We start from the raw sequence: 22,498 nt of genomic DNA on the forward strand, positions 1-22,498 counted from the left end.
GTGGAGCAGAAGAGATACTAGCTGCAGAGGGATCTGCCACTGAGCACATCGTTCCCACATCCCACTCTCGGCTTCCAAAGGGATTGCGCTCTGCCAAACTCCATCGTTCACCTGTTCCTCCCTACTGATCTCCCTATTATTCCTGCAAGCTGGACAAATGTCAAACAACCTCCCCCAGCTCCAGTCAGGGTCCCAACACTTCACCTGCAAGTCTGTTGAGGTCTTCTACTATATCTGGTGCCCCCGGTGTGACCATTGTTAAGATTGAAGATGAAATTTGTCAAGTCTCTCCCCTCTCTCTCTTGCTCCATTCCCCACTCCAGCTCGCCTCTTACCCCTTCTCATTTCCTTACCTCCCATCAATGCCCCTCCTCTTTCCCTTTCTCCCATGGTCCACTGTCTTTCTTCTTCAGTGAGGAGATACGTCACTACCAAAGAAGGTGTAGGGTGCTCCTTCCGTCCACCAGCCTGCAGGTCACCCTTGGGAAGATGTAACACCTCCTCAGATCCCTGATCAGAAGCCATGGGACCAGATGGTGGATGGTCGTATGAGTAGCTGGTGCATTATCACAAGTCCTGGTTAGATGACCACTGATGCCAGGCAGTCAATTCGTAATGACTGGGGTCACCCGTCTCGTAAAGACACTGCCCAGAAGCAGGCAATGGCAAATCACTTCTGTAGAGAAATTTGCCAAAAACAATCATGACTAACTACAGAAGTTAGTGAGTAGTTATCAAATATTTCTATACTATTCTTTGGCCTTAACAGTCACATACTTACAGATATTGATTAGGCCAAACCCTTTTAGGAATGCATGGTCCCAGACTGAAGCACTCTTTACACTCTTAGAACATAATTATAACCATATAACAATTACAGCACAGAAACAGGCCATCTCGGCCCTTCTAGTCCGTGCCGAACTCTTACTCTCACCTAGTCCCACTGACCAGCACTCAGCCAATAACCCTCCATTCCTTTCCTGTCCATATATCTATCCAATTTAACTTTAAACGTCAACATTGAACCTGCCTCAACCACTTCTGCTGGAAGCTCGTTCCACACAGCTACCACTCTCTGAGTAAAGAAGTTCCCCCTCACGTAACCCCTAAACTTTTGTCCTTTAACTCGCAACTCATGTCTTCTTGTTTGAATCTCCCCCACTTTCAATGGAAAAAGCCTATCCATGTCAAATCTATCTACTCCCCTCATAATTTTAAATACCTCTATCAAGTCCCCCCTCAACCTTCTACGCTCCAAAGAATAAAGAACCAACTTGTTCAACCTTTCTCTGTAACTTAGGAGGAGAAACCCAGGTAACATTCTAGTAAATCTTCTCTGTACTCTCTCAATTTTGTTGACATCTTTCCTATAATTCAGTGACCAGAACTGTACACAATACTCCAAATTTGGCCTTACCAATGCCTTGTACAATTTCAACATTACATCCCAACTCCTATACTCAATGCTCTGATTTATAAAGGTCAGCATACCAAAAGCTTTCTTCACCACCCTATCCACATGAAATTCCACCTTCAGGGAACTATGCACCATTATTCCGAGACCCCCTCTGTTCTACTGCATTGTTCAATGCCCTACCATTTACCATGTATGTCCTATTTTGATTAGTCCTACCAAAATGTAGCACCTCACATTTATCAGCATTAAACTCCATCTGCCATCTTCCAGCCCACTCTTCTAACTGGCCTAAATCCCTGCAAGCTTTGAAAACCTACTTCATTATCCACAACTCCACCTATCTTAGTATCATCTGCATACTTACTAATCCAATTTACCACCCCATCATCCAGATCATTAATATATATGACAAACAACATTGGACCCAGTACAGAATCCTGAGGCACACCACTAGTCACCGGCCTCCAACCTGACAAACAGTTATCCACCACTACTCTCTGGCATCTCCCATCCAGCCACTGCTGAATTCATTTTACTACTGCAATATTAATACCTAACGATTGAACCTTCCATGTGGAACCTTGTCAAAGGCCTTACTGAAGTCCATATAGACAACATCCACCGCTTTACCCTTGTCAACTTTCCTGGTAACTTCTTCAAAAAATTCAATAAGATTTGTCAAACATGACCTTCCACGCACAAATCCATGTTGACTGCTCCTAATCAGACCCGGTCTATCCAGATAATTATATATACCATCTCTAAGAATACTTTCCATCAATTTACCCACCACTGACGTCAAACTCACAGGCCGATAATTGCTAGGTTTACTCTTAGAACCCTTTTTAAACAATGGAACAACTTGAGCAATACGCCAATCCTCCGGCACCATCCCCGTTTCTAATGACATTTGAAATATTTCTGTCACAGCCCCTGCTATTTCCACACTAACTTCCCTCAAGGTCCTAGGGATTATCCTGTCAGGACCTGGAGACTTATCCACTTTTATATTCCTTCAAAGTGCCAGTACTTCCTCTTCTTTAATCGTCATAGTTTCCATAACTACCTTACACAATTCAATATCCTTCTCCTTAGTGAATACCGAAAAAAAGAAATTGTTCAAAATCTGCCCCATCTCTTTTGGCTCCACACATAGCTGCCCACTCTGATTCTCTAAGGGACCAATTTTATTCCTCACTATCCTTTCGCTATTAATGTAACTGTAGAAACCCTTTGGATTTATTTTCACCTTACTTGCCAAAGCAACCTCATATCTTCTTTTAGCTTTTCTAATTTCTTTCTTAAGATTCTTTTTACATTCTTTATATTCCTAGAGTACCTCATTAACTCCAAGCTGCCTATATTTATTGAAGATCCCTCTCTTTTTCCAAATCAAGTTTCCAATATCCCTTGATATCTCTCTCAAACTTTTAACCTTTCCTTTCAACCTAACAGGAATATAAAGATTCTGTACCCTCAAAACTTCACCTTTAAATGACCTCCATTCCTCTATTACATCCTTCCCATAAAACAAATTGTCCCAATCCACTCCTTCTAAATCCTTTCACATCTCCTCAAAGTTAGCCTTTCTCCAATCAAAAATCTCAACCGTGGGCCCAGTCCTATCCTTTCCATAATTATATTGAAACTAATGGCATTATGATCACTGGACCCAAAGTGCTCCCCAACACATACCTCCGTCACCTGCCCTAGCTCATTCTGTAACAGGGGATCCAACACTGCCCCTTCTCTAGTTGGTATCTCTATGTATTGCTGCAAAAAACTATCTTGCACACATTTGACAAACTCCAAACCATCTAGCCCTTTTACAGAATGGGCTTCCCAGTCTATGTGTGGAAAATTAAAATCTCTCACAATCACAACCTTGTGCTTACTACAAATATCTGCTATCTCCTTACAAATTTGCTCCTCCAGTTCTCGGTCCCCATTAGGTGGTCTATAATACACCCCTATAAGCGTTACTACACCTTTCCCATTCCTCAATTCCACCCAAATAGCCTCCCTAAACGAGTCCTCTAATTTATCCTGCCAAAGCACCGCTGTTATATTTTCTCTGACAAGCAATGCAACACCTCCCCCTCTTGCCCCTCCTATTCTATCACACCTGAAGCAACGAAATCCTGGAATATTTAGTTGTCAATCACACCCCTCCTGCAACCATGTTTCACTAATAGCTACAACATCATATTTCCAGGTATCAATCCATGCTCTAAACTCATCCACCTTTCTTACAATGCTCCTACCATTAAAATAGATGCATTTAAGAAACTCTCCACCTCTTCCTCTCTGTTTATCCTTAATGGAGCAAACAACTTTGTTATCTTTTTCTTCCTTCTCCCCTACATCTTTGGTCTGAGTGCTCCCGTTCTCTGTCCCCTGCCCACCCCCCCTCACACACCGTCCACCACCTTTCTCCATCTGTGAACTAACCTCCTCCCTCCTAATCTCTTCAATTTGATTCCTAACCCTGAACCATTCTAGTTTAAAGTCACCTCAGTAGCCTTCGCAAATCTCCCTGCCAGGATATTGGTCCCCCTAGGATTCAAGTGCAACCCGTCCTTTTTGTACAGGTCACACCTGCGCCAAAAGAGGTCCCAATGATCCAAAAACTTGAATCCCTGCCTCCTGCTCCAATCCCTCAGCCACACATTTAACCTCCACCTCATCGCATTCCTACTCTCACTGTCGCGTGGCACAGGCAGTAATCCCGAGATTACTACCTTTGCAGTCCTTCTTCTCAACTCCCTATATTCTCCTTTCAGGACCTCTTCCTTTTTCCTACCCACGTCATTGGTACCTATATGTACCACGACCTCTGGCTCCTCACCCTCCCAGTTCAGGATATCTTGGACGCGATCAGAAACATCCCGGACCCTGGCACCTCTAACTGAGGACAAAATTAGAAAAAGGCTAAGCAAACTGGCACCTAGAAGACCCAACAAATGATGTCAGGCAGTTGTGTACTTCATACTTCTATCACCATGCCAAAAGGTATACATTGGCGAGACTGGGAGGCCATTGAGGACCAGGATAGCAGAACATCAGAGTGCCCTAAAAAACATGAGAGCAGAACGACGTGGGATCACTGAGCACTGTCTATCATGGTCATGTAGACCAAGGGTTGGTGAGACCAACATCCTTGGCAAGGAAGAGAATGCCTACAAGAGCAAGATTAGGGAATCACTAGAGATGGAGCATGTAGGGGGGAGGGACCCAATGTAGGTTCCAAGAGTGTAAAGATAGCACACACTCCTAAAGAGGGTTCCTAAAAGACACAACCGACCAATCAGAACGAGGCCAATTCAAACTAATCAATCAGGAATAGGCAATTCAGATCCAGCCAATCAGGATTGAGTATTAAGCCCTGCCATGCCCTGTTCACTTGAGTGTATGTGGGGAGGCATCCATAGGGAGACTTGCCATTTGAGTGACCGGTGCCTGAGGAAGACGATCTGGTTTACCATTGAAACGTTGGAATTAGTATCTGTAAGCATGTGACTGTAGCCAAAGGGTAGGATGGAAAGAACAATCATGGTCGCCTACATCATACGGCACAACACATAACCAACAAATGATGAAAGAAAATCCCAGCTGCGTGGCAACAAAGGCTATGTGCATGGGAGCATTTCAGTTACTGCAGGGCCACGCACCCGCACAGCTTTGAGGGATCAGTGCCTACCACCCAGAACACGCCCTCTTCTCATTGCTACCATCAGGGAGGAGGTACAGGAGCCTGAAGACACACACTCAACGATTCAGGAACAGTTTCTTCCCCTCTGCCATCCGATTTCTGAATGGTTTCATGAACTTATCTCACTATTTTTTCTCTCTCATTTGTAGTACTTATTTTATATAATTGTTAGAAATTATTTATAAGATGTAGCTCAGGCATTTGATGGTTGGGTTGAGTTGTTCTCCGATCTTGGCAATTTACTTGCAAACATTTCACCATCATGTGAGGAGACATCAGCAGTGCGCTGTTGATTATGGTGTGCTTGGCCTTAATATACTTATCCATCAGCTGATTGGTCATTACAAAAGCTCAGTTGTGATGTAGGGAGGAAATCTTGTCACTGATTGGCTGCATGGCAAACTCTGTGCATTATGGTCTTAAATTTTGCCCGCATTGGCTCATAAATAGGATTGAGCACTACATGTCTGCTTACAGAATTGATCACAGAAAACAGTGCTTCTAGGAATTCTCTTGCAAGTATAATTATAGTTTACAGTATATTTTATGTATTGTACTGTACTGCTGCTACAAAACAACAAACTTAATTCTGATTTATGTTCCAGTCTAACTGAAGCTGATTTATCAGATCCAAGAACCGCAGCTCAGGAGATTATGGGGCACGGTTGTTGAGTTGGTCAGAGGACACTCAACCAGCAGTAGGATCCTGGGGAGCTGGAGCTGAGAAAAATGCAAATTACTTACTGATCATGGTGTCCAGCTTTGTCAAGCAACAAATGAAGTTCACGTAACTGATGGTGAGATCAGGATCGGTGTACCTCAGGCCGATCAGCTGCATCAAGAACTCATCTATCTGGAATCCTAGGGGAAAGTAATCAAACAGTGAAAGACGGCTGAAATATCAGCGGTGCGAGTTATGGCTCACACAGGTTTTATCAGCTTTGACTGGAGACACAAGAGATTCTGCAGATGTTGGAAATCTTGAGCAACACACATAAGATGGGGCGGTACAGCAGCACAGTGGTTAGCGTGATGTTTTACAGTGCCAGGGACCTGGGTTCAAGGAGTTTCTACGTTCTCCCTGTGACTCTGAGGGTTTCCTCTGGGCGCTCTGGTTTCCTCCCACAGTCCAAAGATGAACCCAGTCGGTAGGTTAATTGTCCCATGATTAAGCTGGGGTTAAATTCCGGTTTTGCTGGGTGGCACAACTTGAAGATCTGAAAGGGCCTATTCCGTGCTGTATCCCAATAAAAAAAATGCTGGAGGAACTCAGCAGGTCAGGCAGCATCTTTGGAGGGGAATAAACAACCAATCATTCGGGCCAAGACCCTTCATCCGGACTGGACAGGACAGGAAGGGGGAAGAAGTCGGAATGAGAAGGTGAGGAGTACAGGCTGGCAGACCGGCTGAGGGGGAAGATGGAGGGATGATGTTAGAAGCTGGGTGGTGATAGGTGGAAGAGATGAAGGGCTGAAGAAGATGGAATCTGACAGGAGAGGAGAAAAGGAAGGGGGGAGGATCCAGAGGGTGGTAAGAGGCAACCAAGAGAAGGAATGAGAGGGGAGTCAGAATGGGGAATGGGAAGGGGAGGAGGGAGAAATTACCAGACAGATGGAGTGAAGATGCTTGTCAAAGTGGACCCTATCCCCTATCCCCTCACAGCTTCTTCCTACATGCCCCCTCTCCCCCTCAAAGACGCTTGTCAAAGTGGACCCTATCCCCTATCCTCTCCTAGCTTCTTCCTACATGCCCCCCCTCCCCCGGTGACTCACCTGGTCTCACCTTACACCTGCCGGCTTGCACACCTTCCCCTACCCCCACCTTCTTACTCTGGCTTCTTCCCCCTTTCTTTTCCAGTCCTACTGAATAGTCTTTGTCCGAAATGTTAACTGTTATTCCCCCCCCCCCGTAGATGCTGCCTGACCTGCTGATTTGCCACCACCTCCCTCCATCTTGACTGCGTTTTACAGGAGCACCACTGAGAGGGTCCTGACAAGCTGCATCTCCATCAGGTATGGGAGCAGCCGAGCACTGGACTGGCAGTCCCGACAAAGGACTGTGAGAACGGCCGAGAATCTCCCATCCATCAGGGATATTCATCAGGAGTGCTGCTTACGCAGGGCCCTTAGTATTATCAATGGTCCCACCCATCCATCCAGCGTCGTCTTTGACTTTCTACCATCAGGCAGGAGACTCCGATGTATAGAAACAAGAACGATCAGGATGGGAAACAGCTTCTTCCCCCAGACCATTCGGCTTCTAAGCTCCCTGCCACATCACATTCCAAGTGTCACCTGTTAATCTGTTCAGTATCTTACAATATTTAATTAATGCACTTCAGTTTGTTATTTATGTGTGATTCATCTGTAAGTTTTATCCTTACCTTATCGTGTACCAGGTGGCTTACGTGTATCACTATGCTTTACATCCGGGTTCAAGGAAACATTGACTCGTTTCTACATACATTGTACAGTTATATGATCTATATACACGTATATAGTTAAATGGCAATAGACTTGTCTTAACTTGGAATTCCTCCAGCATCTAGTGTGTGTTACTGTAGACTTCCAGCATCTGCAGAATCTCTGTGTCTATGTCAGGAGTGTGTTCCTGTGTGCACTACTGTGGGTTACTGTGCGCTACCGTGGGTTACTGTGTGCGTTGTTGTGTGTGTTACTGTGTGTGTTACTGTGTGTGTTACCGTATGTGTTACCGTGTGTGTTATCGTGTGTGCTACCGTGGGTTACTGTGTGTGTTACTGTGTGTGTTACTGTGTGCGTTACTGTGTGCGCTACCGTGTGCTTTACCGTGTGTGTTACCGTCTCGCCTGGATTGCAGTCAACTCTATCCCCTCACCTGCTGCCTGCAGAGCTCCGAACATCTCTTGACTGTCCATGGTCCCTGATCCATTCTTATCGTATCGAATGAAGACTTGCTGGAGGAAACAGCAAAACACAAAAGGATTTTCAGCACGTAATCGGTCTGTGATAAACTACAATGCCTTCAATTATTAAATATTTTGTTTCATTGAGTCTCGGCGTGGAACAGGCCCTTTGAGTCTTGCTGCCCAGCAACCCGAATTAATCGTAGCCCAGTCACGGGGCAAGTTACAATAACCAACGAACCTACCAACCGGTACACGTTTGGACTGCGGGAGGAAACCGGAGCACCCGGAGGAAACCCAAGCATTCCACAGGGAAGTTCCGACCTCTTGCAGAAGATGCTGGAATTGAACTGCACACACCGACTCCCTGAGCTGTAATAGTGTCGCGGTAATCTCTACGCTACTTGTGGAATGTGAATAAATAATCCCTTTGAGAACTTGCAGAGTTAGTTATTTGTGCCGTATCTTCCACCTGCATTTCCCAAGTGGTGGGATAGGCTGCAGGCAGAACAACAGTGAAGGTCTGTGTCCATATCATTCAACGCCCACACCCTTAGCAGTTGAAATTATGCTCATTATCAGAATAAAATCATAAACTCGATACCAGTTAAAATTTAATTAATTACAGTGAATGGTAGGGCACTGAGGAATGTGGAAGAACAAAGGGCTCTGGGAAGACAGGCTCATAATTCATTGAAAAGTAGTTTCACAGGTAGAGAGGGCCATAAGAAAAGCTTTTGGACGATTGGCATTCAGAATCAATGTATTGAACACAGGAGATAGGACGTTATGTTGAAATTGTTTAAGGCATTGGTTCCAAGGACGTGGTCTGGAAGACTAGCACACCTTCAGGGTGCCGGGTTTTCGTGGCTCTGGAGGTGGGCTGATTCGAGGCCGGTGCTGCTGCCTGATGTGTCACGGGAGTAAACGGAAGATCGAAAGCAGCGAGTGGGCTGCTGGCTGTGTGCCCAGAGACCCAAGTCTTCCTCTTTGGGCACAGAGCTCGGAAAAAGCGACGCAGTAGACTTTTAAAACTATAAATTGGTGAGTTGTTTTGTTATGTCTCCCCTCTCGCTGTGAAACAGGGACACCTTGTTTTCCCTTATTAGGGAGAGAGAGAGAGAGCCTACGGTAAGCAAGTAGTCTTTGGGGTACTGCGAGTCTGTGTCTTTATTGATGCTCTGCTGCATGTTTGAGTGCTCGGTGGGAGAGACAGATGCTTTTTTGCTGATGGAGGGGTTGTTGCTTGCTGCTGCTTGTGTGTGGGAGCGGGGAGCTGGGGGGTGCTGTGGGATTCTAACATTTAACTGTCATTCATTCTTTGGGGCACTCCTCTGTTTTTGTGGATGTTTGCGAAGAAAAAGAATTTCAGGGTGTATACTGTATACATTTCTCTGACAATAAATGTACCTACTGATGCTTAATTTGGAGTACTATGTGCAGTTTTGGTCACCTACCTACAGGAAATATGTAAACAAGGCTGAAAGGGGCCGGCTGGAGACGCAATGACATTGGCGTCGGACCCGGGAGCGGAAGTTCCCGGGTTCGAAACCAGTCGGGTCCACTCCCAAGTATGCTTTCCATCCGTGCCAGGCTGAGTGTCGAGATCGCAACTCGACCTTGTAAAATGAAGGGAAAAATACTGTGAGGGGGTCTGTGTGGGGAGTGGCGCGCCACACAGTCTCTCTCTCACTCCACGACTTGTAAAAAAGCCATGAAAAATCCATCATCACGGACGCACGCACGCACACGCACAGATCCGCACACAGACGCCAGAAATAAATAAATAAATAAACAAGGCTGAAAGAGTAGAGGGAAAATTTACAAGGATATTGCCAGGTCTGGAGAACCTGAGTTATAGGGAAAGATTGACTTTATTTCCTAGAGTGTAGAAGATTGAGGGGAGGTTTGATAGAGTATACATTTGATATGAGGGGTATAGCACAAAAACTTCTATAGTTGTACCGTGGAGAGCATTCTGACAGGCTGCATCACTGTCTGGTATGGAGGGGCTGCTGCACAGGACCGAAAGAAGCTGCAGAGGGTTGTAAATCTAGTCAGCTCCATCTTGGGCACTAGCCTACAAAGTACCCAGGACATCTTCAGGGAGCGGTGTCTCAGAAAGGCAGCGTCCATTATTAAGGACCTCCAGTACCCAGGACATGCCCTTTTCTCACTGTTACCATCAGGGAGGAGGTACAGGAGCCTGAAGACACACACTCAGCGATTCAGGAACAGCTTCTTCCCCTCTGCCATCTGACTCCTAAACGGACATTGAAGCTTTGGACACGACCTCACCTTTTAAAAATATACAGTATTTATGTTTTTGCAAGTCTGTTTTTAATCTATTCAACATATGTAATTGATTTACTTGTTTATTTATTATTTTTATTTTACTTATTATTATTTTTCTCTCTCTGCATTGAACTGCTGCTGCTAAGTTAACAAATCTCACGTCACATGCCGGTGATAATAAACCTGATTCTGATTCTAGATCGGGTAAATATAAGCAGGCTTTTTCCACTGAGGTTGGGTGAGTCTTTAACTAGAGGTCATGGGTTAAGGGTGAAAGGTGAAATGTTTAAGGGAACGTGATGGGGAACAACTTCTCTCAGAGGGTGGTGAGAGAGTGGAACCAGTTGCCAGCACAAGTGGTGGATGCGATTTTGATTTCAACAGTTAAGAGAAGTTTGGATAGGTACATGGATGGTAGGGATATGGAGGACTATGGCCCCAGTGCAGATCAATGGGAGTAGGCAGTTTAAATGGTTCGGCACGGACTAGATGGGCCAAAGGGCCTGTTTCTGTGCTGTCGAGCTCTATGACTCTAAACACAAGGTGCAATCATAATAACTTGGAACCGAATGCACCCAAAGCCATGCAGATACACATTGACTTCAGGAGAAATGTGCCTCCTCTCCACCTGGTCTCCAGCAACAGCTCGATGGTTAGCACCGTTTCAACATTCAGTTCCTGGGCACCATTATTTCACAGAGCCTCATGAGAGAGAACCACATCTTCTCCAGTGACGAAAATATTCGGCAGAGGATGTACTTCTTGCGGCAGCTGGTAAAATTCCAACTTCTCCAGGACATCGGGGTGCAATTCTACACTGTTATCAGCGAGAACATCCTCACATCGGCCACGACTATCTGGTTTGGGTGCAAAGTCCTCTCACCTTCCCCAGAGCATCCTGGTGTAATTCTACGCTGCTATCACAGGAAGCATCCTCACACCAGCCATGGCTGTCTGGTTGGTGCAGCACCTTCTCACAATAGGCGGAAACTGCAGAGAGCTGTCAGGCCTGCAGAAGATGCTATTAGCTACAGTCCACCATCATTGCAGGACTTGTATGTCTCCAGGACAAAGTAGAGGGCAGGGAAAACCATTGTGGACACTACTCACCCTGTGTATAAACCTTTCCAAATGCTCACTTCCAGAAAGCGCCAACATCATCATCATGTGCCATGTCATATGACGTGGGCGATCATGGTCTTATGACCATGATTGTTCTTGGCAAATGTTTCTAGTGAAGTGGGTTTGCCATCGCCTTCTTCTGGGCAGTGTCTTTACAAGACGGGTGACCCCAGCCATTATCAACACTCTCCAGTTTGTCTGCCTGGCGTCAGTGGTCGCATAACCAGGACTTGTGATCTGCACCAGCTGCTCATACGACCATCCACCATGTGTTCCCATGGCTTCACGTGACGCTGATCAGAGGGGGTGGGGGGGTGGGAGGGGCTAAGCAGGTGTTACACCTTACCCAAGGACGTCCTGCAGGCTAGTGTAGGAAAGGAATGCCCCACACCTCCTTCGGTAGGGACGTATCTCCACCACACCACCCCAATAGCTATAGGGCTATTAAAGGCAAAACTTCACACCATCTTAAAACTTTCTTCCCCCAGGCAGTTAATCTACCACCCTTCCCCTCTATCACTGCACTATAAATAATTTAAACTACTTTTTATAATGCTATCTACATTGTAAATACATGCTGGTATTAATATACTATACTTACGCACATTTTATTCCATATCCATGTTTCTAACTTTATTTTTATATTATTCTTCACATAATTCTGATATTTGGAAGATGGTGACAGTGAACAATATGACTAAGATGGGTCAGGAAGCAAGTCCTTTCATTTATTTTACATCTTTTTATTCCAGACGTGGTTCTGCTGCTGTTGGAGCCAGCTGTCTACATTCTAACTGTGTGTTTTCGGGCTGATCTGGGCAGTCTGGCGCTTTACTGTCTCTGTGAGGGTTCCACGAGGCTGTGAGCAAAGTGTGCACCGTGGAGGCGTGGAAACGGGGCGTGACCCACAATCGACTCCGTCTCCCACCCATCTTGACGATTAAAGTGCCGGGAAAGATTGAAATCGAGGCAGGCGATGTTCAGCATTGTCTACCATCCTCCCACTCGCTGCTGCTGCTGCTGGAGAAGACGTCTGCGTGTGACGGTCTCTCACTCGCTGCTGCCCAGGGAAGGTCCTTCCATTCGTTTGACCCCACTTTCTCCCTCCATGCTGTCAAAGAGGGTGGTAGGGAGGTACTGGAGCACAGTTTAATTGACGTGGTTTGTGGAATGTGGACTCTAATTCTCGTTTATGATGTGCTTCTGGTCATTCCTATTTTAGTTGCTAGTTTCGGCGATTTTGAATTGGGGCAGCCTACAGATAATGAGCTGAAATATACCTTTTGATCTTGTGTTTTTAATATTCTGTGTTTTTGCTCTTTTTTCTTGTTGCCAATTGCGCTTTTGTTTATTTACGTATGGGGGGGGGGTTGATTTTTTTCTCTTTGAACGGGTTGGTTGGTTCCACAGTGTTTCTTTGTTTCGTGGCTGTCTGTGGAGAAGGCAAATCTCAGGGTTGTATACTGTATACATATTTTGATAATAAATGTACTTGGAATTCTTTATAATTGTTGTAGGTTGTTGGCTTTGCTGCAGGTCGTGCCCTGAGCGACACACCGCAGGCCTGCTGCAAAGGAGTGGGGAGAGACAGAGAGGGTTCAGAATCAGAATCAAGTTTATCATCACCGGCATGTGACGTGAAATTCTAGAGATCGGGGCCCACTGAAGACACGGCAGCCAGTGGTAAACTGAAGGAAGATAACGTTGGAAGAACGGTCGGCACTGGAGGGACACAGCAATCTTGGACAGTTGAGCGGTGATGGCTTCAAGGGCAGAGGGGAGCAAGCGAACGATTCCTCAATCAACATCTTCCAAATAGTAAATCATTTCAGCTTTTCTACGTCTTCAACTTAATCTTTTTTGGCATAATTTTGTTTTTGAAACTGTTGGAGCCTGTGACTTACAGTCTGTAGTTCAATCGAGTGAGCTAGAAAACGCCAGGAGAAAAATGTGAGCACAAGCCAGCACGAGCAGAAACTGAGAGAGAGGAGAGGCCGTGATCGACCACGAGGAGAAACTGAGAGAGACGAGCGGCCGTGATCGACTACCATGAGGAGAAGCTGAGAGAGAGGAGAGGCCGTGATCGACCACAAGGAGAAACTGAGAGAGAGGAGAGGCTGTGATCGACCACGAGGAGAAGCTGAGAGAGAGACGAGGGGCCGTGATCAACCATGAGAAGCTGAGAGAGACGAGGGGCCATAATTACTGATTAAAGCATCGAAGAAGAATGAAACATCGAGACAAATGCAGAGGAGAGCGAGGGGTTCTCGGGGAAGCCGCTGGTTTGAGTTATTGTCCTCGGAGGGGCTGCTGGGTCCCGATGCTCTTGGAGATGTTATTGAAGTTCTGAGCTTTATGGATTGGACATTGGCCTCTTTTAGTTCTGTATTTTTCATGTTCTCACCCATGCTTTCTTCTTGCTGATACACGGGCTGGGGTTTGGGTGATCTGTTAGTTTTTGTGTGAGGGAGGCGTGGGGAGTGTTTGGGGTTTGCGAGTTTCTGTTTCTCTTCCTTTTGGTACAGGGGGGATTGATGTCTTTCTTTCAATCACTCCTATGGTATTCTGCATTTTGAGGCTATCTGGAGAAGACAAATCTCAGAGTTGTATTCTGCATACATACTTTGATCATAAAATAAAACTTTGGATAATTTAATTAAGAATAATAATTACTGTACGTCAGTGTGAGATGGGAACCAGGTGAGGGGACTTTGGATAAATTCACTTCCATTTATTGCTGGGAGTTTTCTACACCTCTCTCTAACTTCCTGGACAGATTGGTTAGGTAAATGGGGTGTGTTTCTATGTCATAAATGTGAATGCCTTTCCTTCTACATTCTTGGTACTTTCACAAAATAGTTCAGGCAGCAGGCATTCTGAAGGGGTGTATACCAATGTATGCACATGTGGACCCAGCGAGAAACTGGAAATAAACTACTAAGTCCCACCACAGCAACGTTGACAAGAAAGCTCCAAGTTTGACTCTGAGGTTTGAAGTGAAAAATAAGAGGTTAGCTAAGATATTTCCAATAGCCAACACCCCCACCCTACCCCACCTCAGTCTCACTCTCATCCCTGTCCCACTCAAACACCAGACCTCTGTACATTATAACCAGACCTTTCCACACAACAGGGTAAAGATCCTTTGCCAATACTCACTGTCCAATGGCAGATTTTAGTCCAGAGATGACTAAATCCTTCAAATCGCATTTTTCCAAAGCCTTGGTTCTGTTTATCCCAGGTTAAGGAATTGTTTAATTACCGCGTAAACACAATGGGATTCTGAAATGCTTAAATAGAATAACCAAAAAGGGCCAGCCATGCCTGTTGTAAACAAGGCAACCATATTTGATGTGGGCATGGGATTACATTTGATGTGGGCATGGGATTACATTTAATGTGGTTAGGGCAACTATATTTGATAGAGACATAGAAAAGTACAACCTGGAAACAGGCCCTTTGGCCCATCTAGTCTGTGCTGATTAATTTAAGCTGCCGACTCCCATCGACCTACACCTGGACCGTAACCCTCCATACTTCTACCATCCATGTACCTATCCCAGTTTCTCCTAAATGTTGAAATTGAGTTCGAATGCACCACTTGTGCTAGTAGCTTGTTCTACACTCGCACAACCCTCTGAGTGAAGTTGTTTTCTCTCATGTTCCCCTTAATCTTTTTATCTTTCATCCTTAGCCCATGACCTCTGGCTGTAGTCCCAACCAACCTCAGTGGAAAAAGCCTGCTTGCATTTACCCTATCTATACCCCTCATAATTTTGTATACCATCAAGTCTCCCCCAAACTTCTATGTCCCAAGGACTGAAGTCCTAACATATTTAATCATTTCTTATAACCCAGGCCCTCCAGTCACACCAACATCCTTGTCAAATTTCTCTGCACTTTTTCAACCTTATGATGTGTGTGAACAACTATATGTGACCCGGGCAAGCCGACCGAATTTGATGTGCGGAGGATGTCAGCAATGGTCAGTAGTCCATCTGGCTGATGTTGCTCATTCTGCAGGATAATGACCTGGGACACCAATGGGTGCAGACCAAACTAGCATGCCACCACGTTGTAAGGTCCAGACCATGAAACTATTAATGCTTGCTAGCGATATGATGTGCTCACTCAATGAACCAGACTGGATTATCAGACAATCATGGTCTAGTTAGATCAGTGGTCTGTCCCTTAACTCAAATGTTGTTCCTGGGTGCACCTTGTCTGCAATATCTTCAGTGGCAGGTTATTCAGGCAGTTGGAAAATCTGGGCTCGCTTCTGAATGTCAGTGTGACATCTGCAGGACCTTAGCCCAGCCTGAGGTGGGGGACGGACGACCAGAGAGGGATAGGGCACACTGAACTTTCATCCTCCCACACAGGTCCTTTTTGAGGCCACAAAAGGATACATCTGTCAGCGAAATGAGGCTTCTGCAGGCGTCCAGTCCAAACTGATCCCACTTCTCACTGAGACCTAGAAGGACAATGAGACAGAAGGTGACTGTAGTTCCTGCCTGAAATTAAAGATTTAAATTTTTATAATCTCAGAAGTCAATAACCCCTGATGAATACACAGAGTGTGGGAGGAACCCAGCCAGTCAGGCAGCATCTATGGCGATGTTTTCTCTGAACTGACGAAGGCTGAGGGCAGATTTGATACAGGTTTACAAGATCATCTATCCATTTATTGACACACAGCATGGAGTAAACACTTCAGGCCACGCCACCCAACAATCCCCCAAATTAATCCTAGCCTAATCATGGGGCAATTTACAATGAACAATTAATCTTCCAGCCATTACACCTTTGGACTGCGGGAGGAAACCCACGCGGTCACAGGGAGAACGTACAAACTCCTTACAGGCAATTGAACCCGGGTCACCGGTACTGTAAACCGTTGTGCTATCCACTGTGCTACCTTACCGCCTCATTATCTGTTTCCAACTCTTTACCCAGTTTATTTACTTTGAACCTTGTCTCGTCAAGACACACAGGTGGGTCTGGGAAACCCATTTCGCTTGGTTAGCTCCTTTGTCCAAGGGAGAGAAGGGACTGCAAGTGTCTGAACTCTGTCATACCTACCCGTTTTCTGCAGAATCTCTGCCAGCAGTTTCTGAAGCTCCAGTGCTGATATTGCCTCATCCTGCATTGACATTAAAGATAGAATGCTTTATCTGTCACAAGTACATCAAAACATACAGTGTGTAAGAGCCATGCATCTATTTTCTGTCTGTATTGTACTTTGTGTCGGGCGTTTATTATGGATAATTTGTCACGTGGGTTGGGCGTGCTAGAAGCAAGGCATATAGTTATGTATTTTCACTTTGCCTTAGTCAGTTTAGTCGAGTTGAGAGAGGGTAAGCCAAGGGAACGGTATTTTTTTGTTGACCGCTGACTTCACTAATAATTCTGCTGTATCGCTAATTTAGTTTAATCAATTTTCTAAAAAGAATCTCTATAAGACAGTTCACCTTTGCTGGTCTTGTCATACACGATTGAATGTACTTTTTCAACTTGAAAGTTATTTATTTCAGAAGCACGTCATACATTGTTAATACATATTGATTCAGCTACAAACAACCGGCTATATTTTATTAGGAGTTTGAGGAAATTGTAAATTTCTGCAGATGTACCGTGGAGAGCATTCTAACTGGCTGCATCACCATCTGGTATGGCGGGGGGTGGGGTGACCACTGCACAGGATCAAAATCAGCTGCAGAGAGTTGTAAACTCAGATGCTCCATCATGGCCACTAGCCTCCCCAGCATCCAGGACATCTTCAAGGAGCGATGCCTCAAAAAGGCAGCATCCATCATGAAGGACCCCCGTCACCCAGGGCATGCCTTGTTCTCATTGTTATCATCAGGGAGGAGGTACAGAAACCTGAAGACACACACTCAGTGATTCAGGAACAGCTTCTTCCCCTCTGCCATCCGATTTCTGAATAGACGTTGAACCCATCAACACTACCTCACTACTTTTTTGCACTATTTATTTAATTTAACTATTTTCTATATACTTATTGTAATTCAGTTTTTATTATAGAAACATAGAAAATAGATACAGGAGTAGGCTATTCGGCCCTTCGAGCCTGCACCGCCATTTATTATGATCATGGCTGATCATCCAACTCAGAACACCGCCCCAGCCTTCCCTCCATACCCCCTGACCCCCGTAGCCACAAGGGCCATATCTATCTAACTCCCTCTTAAATATAGCCAATGAACTGGCCTCAACTGTTTCCTGTGGCAGAGAATTCCACAGATTCACCACTCTCTGTGTGAAGAAGTTTTTCCTAATCTCGGTCCTAAAAGGCTTCCCTCTATCCTCAAACTGTGGCCCCTCGTTCTGGACTTCCCCAACATCGGGAATAATCTTCCTGCATCTAGCCTGTCCAATCCCTTTAGGATCTTATACGTTTCAATCAGATCCCCCCTCAATCTTCTAAATTCCAACGAGTACAAGCCCAGTTCATCCAGTCTTTCTTCATATGAAAGTCCTGCCATCCCAGGAATCAATCTGGTGAACCTTCTTTGTACTCCCTCTATGGCAAGGATGTCTTTCCTCAGATTAGGGGACCAAGACTGCACACAATACTCCAGGTGTGGTCTCACCAAGGCCTTGTACAACTGCAGTAGTACCTCCCTGCTCCTGTACTCAAATCCTCTCGCTATAAATACATTATTATGTATTGCAATGTACCATTACCGCATAACAACAAATTTCACTACGTATTAAACTGTCAACTTTATCTCTCAGTTCAGGAACGTTGACTGTCCATTTCCCTCCAAGTATGCTTGAGCATTTTTTTGTGCATTGATCCCCTCTGTCTACACTTCTCACCGCCAGACCTCAAGTCGGAGACATCACCCACCCCAGACACACTCTCTTCTCCCCTCTCCCCTCTCCCGTCAGGCAGAAGATTGAAAAGCCTGAAAACACGTCCCAGCAGGCTCAAGTACAGCTTCTGTCCCAACGCTGTCAGATCTCTTGTGCAGTAAGATGGACTCTTGGCCTCACAATCTACCTCATTATGTTCATGCACTTTGTCTACCCAGTCTCCAACTTCCCTGTACTTTATTCTGTATTACCTCGTTCTAGCTCAATACACCGTGTAAGGGTTTGATCTGCATTGCTGGAAACCACTGTTTTTTTTTAAAATAAGATTTGTAGTTTTTAACAAACTTGTGTATTTCTCACACTCACTGGCAGAAAGCTGTATAGCAGCTAAACAAGCAGTTTATCACCTTTCTCATTTTTCATTGGCTAAGATTTAGCATATTACACATGTGATGTAATTGTTTTAATCAAGTAGGCTATTAACCAGTTTCTATCAAAGGAATTTCTGATCTATAAAAGTGACTGATTTTCAGAGGTGCCATCTTTTCTTTTGCTTCTTGTCTTCGCATTCACTGCTCAGCATCGTACCTCAGCTCTTTATTTAGTTTGCTCAGTATTTGTATGTCTGTTTGTACTCTAAAATAAACTTTTGTTAGAATTAAGACTGCTTGCCATTTTTGACTCCCAGAACCCTAAGAGTCAGATATTAAACAGAGATCCATCACTCCCTGCTACCTCAGTAATGCATCCAGATGTCAAAATCGAAGACCTCTCCAACCCCAGACATTCTCTCTTCTTACCTCTCCCACTGGGCAGAAGACAGAAACGTCTGAATGCACGTACCACCAGGCTCAAGGACAGCTCTTACCTCACTGTAATCAGATTCTTGTTCGATACAATGGACCTTTGACCTCACAATCTACCTCATTTAGATCTTGCACTTTATCTGCCTGCTCTCCATCTTCTCCGTACTTTTTTCCGCTTTCTGTTTTATCATGTTCTACCTCCATCCACTGTGTAATGTTTTCATCTGTATTGTTGGAAATCACTTTAAAAAAAAATACTTTCTATAAGCTCTGTATTTTTAACAATCTCATGTACTTTTCACAGTACGTGGTGGTCCATCCCCACTCACTGGCAGAAAGCGGTATAGCAGCTAAACTAACGGTTTATCACAACTCTCATTTTTCATTGGCTAGGTATTAGCCCATTATCCACGTGATGTAATTGTTTTAATTTTGTACGCTATTAACTAGTTTGTTCCTATCTAAGGAAATTCTTCTCCAAAAAAATGATGGATTTTTCAGAGGCACCATCTTTTGCTTTGCTTAGCTTCTTTATTCTTCTGTCTTTGTATCATCATCTCTCAGCTCTTTGTATGTTGCTTGTATTTTAAAATGAACTGAAATCTGGGAACTAAGACTTCTCGTCATTCCTGGAAGAGCATCCAAGGATCAGAAATCAAACAGAGACGCAAGACAAAATTTGACAATAACAAAACCAATTCCAGTTCCACACCAGGTGGATGAGCCCGAAGGAGAAGTCTGTCCAACGTGGAAGGCTGCAGCCTGAAAGAGGGCAGAGGAAATCTGGTGAGGAACTGCATACAAACTCACCAGCCCACTGTACTTGTTAAACAATTCCCTGGAATCTTCAGCAGGCAGAAGGGGGCAGTGTACAAGGTCGGGCAGAACCTGGAGGATAAGGGGTTAAACACGATCAGTGCTAGGTCCACAGGAATGAAAGGGTTAATGTATGAGGAGCATTTGATGGCTCTGGGCCTGTACTCACTGGAGTTAAAAAGGCAGCATCCATCATTAAAGACCCCCCCCCCCATTACCTAGCACATGCCCTGATCTCATTGCTACCATCAGGGAGGAGGTACAGGAGCCTGAAGACACACACTCAATGATTCAGGAACAGCTTCTTCCCCTCTGCCATCAGATTTCTGAATGGACATTGAACCCTTGGACACTACCTCACTTTTTATTTCTATTTTTGCACTTCTTATTCAACTATTATACTGTATATATACACACACACTTATTGTAATTCAGTTTTTTTTCTCTATTATCATGTATTGTATTGTACTGCTGCCGCAAAGTTAACAATTTTCATGACATATGCCAGTGATCCTGAATCTGATTTTGATTTCACTGAAAGCTATTGGATATTATCATCATCATAGCTTGTCACAGCAGACAGCCAGCCACTCTAGTGTTGTTTGGTTGATGTTGAGCAGGTCAGTCTCAGCTAAATCAGGTGAGAGTGGGCAGTTGCGCAGAACGTGTTCGATGTTCTGCACCCTTTCGCCACATGCACAGGATTCGCTGGTCTTTAAACCCCACTTCACCATATTGTCTCCTGTCCTACAAACTCTCGCTCTCACTCTGTTGAGAATGCACCACTTCCGTCTGTCAACATTCCTGTGGGGTCTTGCACTGTATTGTCTGGTGGGGTTCTGGCTTCTGTTTGTTGTCAGAGGTCAATCCTGTGTGTTTGGGGGGATGTTCCGTGCAGTAGTTCCTCCCCGTAGCAAAGCTTTTCCTCGATTTTAGGCGGTTGGAAACTGCCACATGATGATGTAGTGGGTGCCATGGATATTGAAAGGCCTAGACAAACTGGATGTGCACAGGAGGTTTCCTATAGTGGGGGAGTCTAGGACCAGAAGTCACAGCCTCAGAACAGAGCGAAATCTATTTAGATCAGAGACGAAGAGGAATTTCTTTAGCCAGAGGGTGGTGAATCTGTGGAATTCATCGCCTCAGACAGCTGTGGAGGCCAAGTAATTTGGTATATTTAAAGCAGAGGTTGATAGGTTCTTGATCAGTCAAGGAGTCAAAGGTTACGAGGAGAAGGCAGGATACTGGGGTCGAGAGGGGTAATAAATCAGCCGTGATGGAATGACAGAGGAGATTCGATGGGCTGAATGGCCTATTTCTGCTCCTATGTCTTATGGTCTATTTACAGCTTTGTTTCAAATGTCTGCAGCAGGGGTTCCCAACCTTTTTAATGACATGGACCAATAGCATTAAGCAAGGCGTCTGTGAACTCTGCGGCATGAAACAGCAGCATTGAAATGGAGTACTTGCTAGTAATTTGTTAACACACAAAGAATGACAGCTGAGCCCCTGCGTCCTACCAGCTGAACTATTGACAGCTGGTTCCATAAGACCATAAGACAAAGGAGCAGAAGTTGGCCATTCGGCCCATCAAGTCTGCTCCACTATTTTATCATGAGCTGATCCATTCTCCCATTTAGTCCCACTCCCTCGCCTTCTCACCATAACCTTTGATGCCCTGGCTACTCAGATACCTATCAATCTCTGCCTTAAATACACCCAATGACTTGGCCTCCACTGCCGCCTGTGGCAACAAACTCCATAGATTCACCACCCTCTGACTAAAAAAATTTCTTCGCATTTCTGTTCTGAATGGGCACCCTTCAATCCTTAAGTCATGCCCTCTCGTACTAGATTCCCCCATAATGGGAAACAACTTTGCCACATCCACTCTGTCCATGCCTTTTAACATTCGAAATGTTTCTATGAGGTCTCCCCTCATTCTTCTAAGCTCCAAGGAATACAGTCCAAGAGTGGACAAATGTTCCTCATGTGTTAAACCTCTCATTCCTGGAATCATTCTAGTGAATCTTCTCTGTACCCTCTCCAACATCAGCACATCCTTTCTTAAATAAGGAGCCCAAAACTGCCCACAGTACTCCAAGTGAGGTCTCACCAGCGCCTTATAGAGCCTCAACATCACATCCCTGCTCCTATACTCTATTCCCGCACAGTGCTCCAAGTGAGGTCTCACCAGCGTCTTATAGAGCCTCAACATCACATCCCTGCTCCCATGCTCTACTCCTCTAGAAATGAATGCCAACATTGCATTCGCCTTCTTCACTACCAACTCAACCTGGAGGTTAACCTTAAGGGTATCCTGCACAAGGACTCCCAAGTCCTGTTGCATCCCCGAACTTTGAATTCTTTCCCCATTTAAATAATAGTCTGCCCGTTTATTACTTCTGACAAAGTGCATAACCATACACTTTCCAACATTGTACTTCATTTGCCACTTCTTTGCCCATTCTTCCAATCTATCCAAGTCTCTCTGCAGACTCTCCGTTTCCTCAGCACTACCGGCCCCTCCAACTATCTTCGTATCGTCAGCAAACTTAGCCACAAAGCCATCTATTCCATAATCTAAATCGTTGATGTACAATGTA

At 45.0% G+C, this 22,498-nt stretch overlaps 1 protein-coding gene across 4 annotated transcripts in view; it reads right to left on the minus strand.

Moving 5' to 3' along the window:
- Positions 1-22,498, minus strand: part of LOC140206179 (calpain-9-like) — a 98,444-nt gene that overhangs the window by 16,696 nt on the left and 59,250 nt on the right. Inside the window, exons 13-19 of one of the 4 annotated variants that reach the window (XR_011888088.1) lie at positions 19,887-19,964; positions 16,513-16,573; positions 15,840-15,904; positions 14,590-14,658; positions 7,986-8,064; positions 5,874-5,990; positions 354-676 (exon numbers count right to left, since the gene is read on the minus strand). Coding sequence is in view for 3 of the 4 variants with exons in the window: in XM_072274456.1 (XP_072130557.1) it covers positions 5,874-5,990; positions 7,986-8,064; positions 14,590-14,658; positions 15,840-15,904; positions 16,513-16,573; positions 19,887-19,964 (469 nt within the window). In the remaining variant the exon portion in view is untranslated. Of the gene's footprint in view, positions 1-353; positions 677-5,873; positions 5,991-7,985; positions 8,065-13,941; positions 14,013-14,589; positions 14,659-15,839; positions 15,905-16,512; positions 16,574-19,886; positions 19,965-22,498 lie in introns of those variants that run through there. The other 3 variants (XM_072274456.1, XM_072274458.1, XM_072274459.1) reach the window with 3 other exon arrangements.

Source organism: Mobula birostris, chromosome 12, assembly GCF_030028105.1.
Source record: "Mobula birostris isolate sMobBir1 chromosome 12, sMobBir1.hap1, whole genome shotgun sequence".
Taxonomy (NCBI): domain Eukaryota; kingdom Metazoa; phylum Chordata; class Chondrichthyes; order Myliobatiformes; family Myliobatidae; genus Mobula; species Mobula birostris.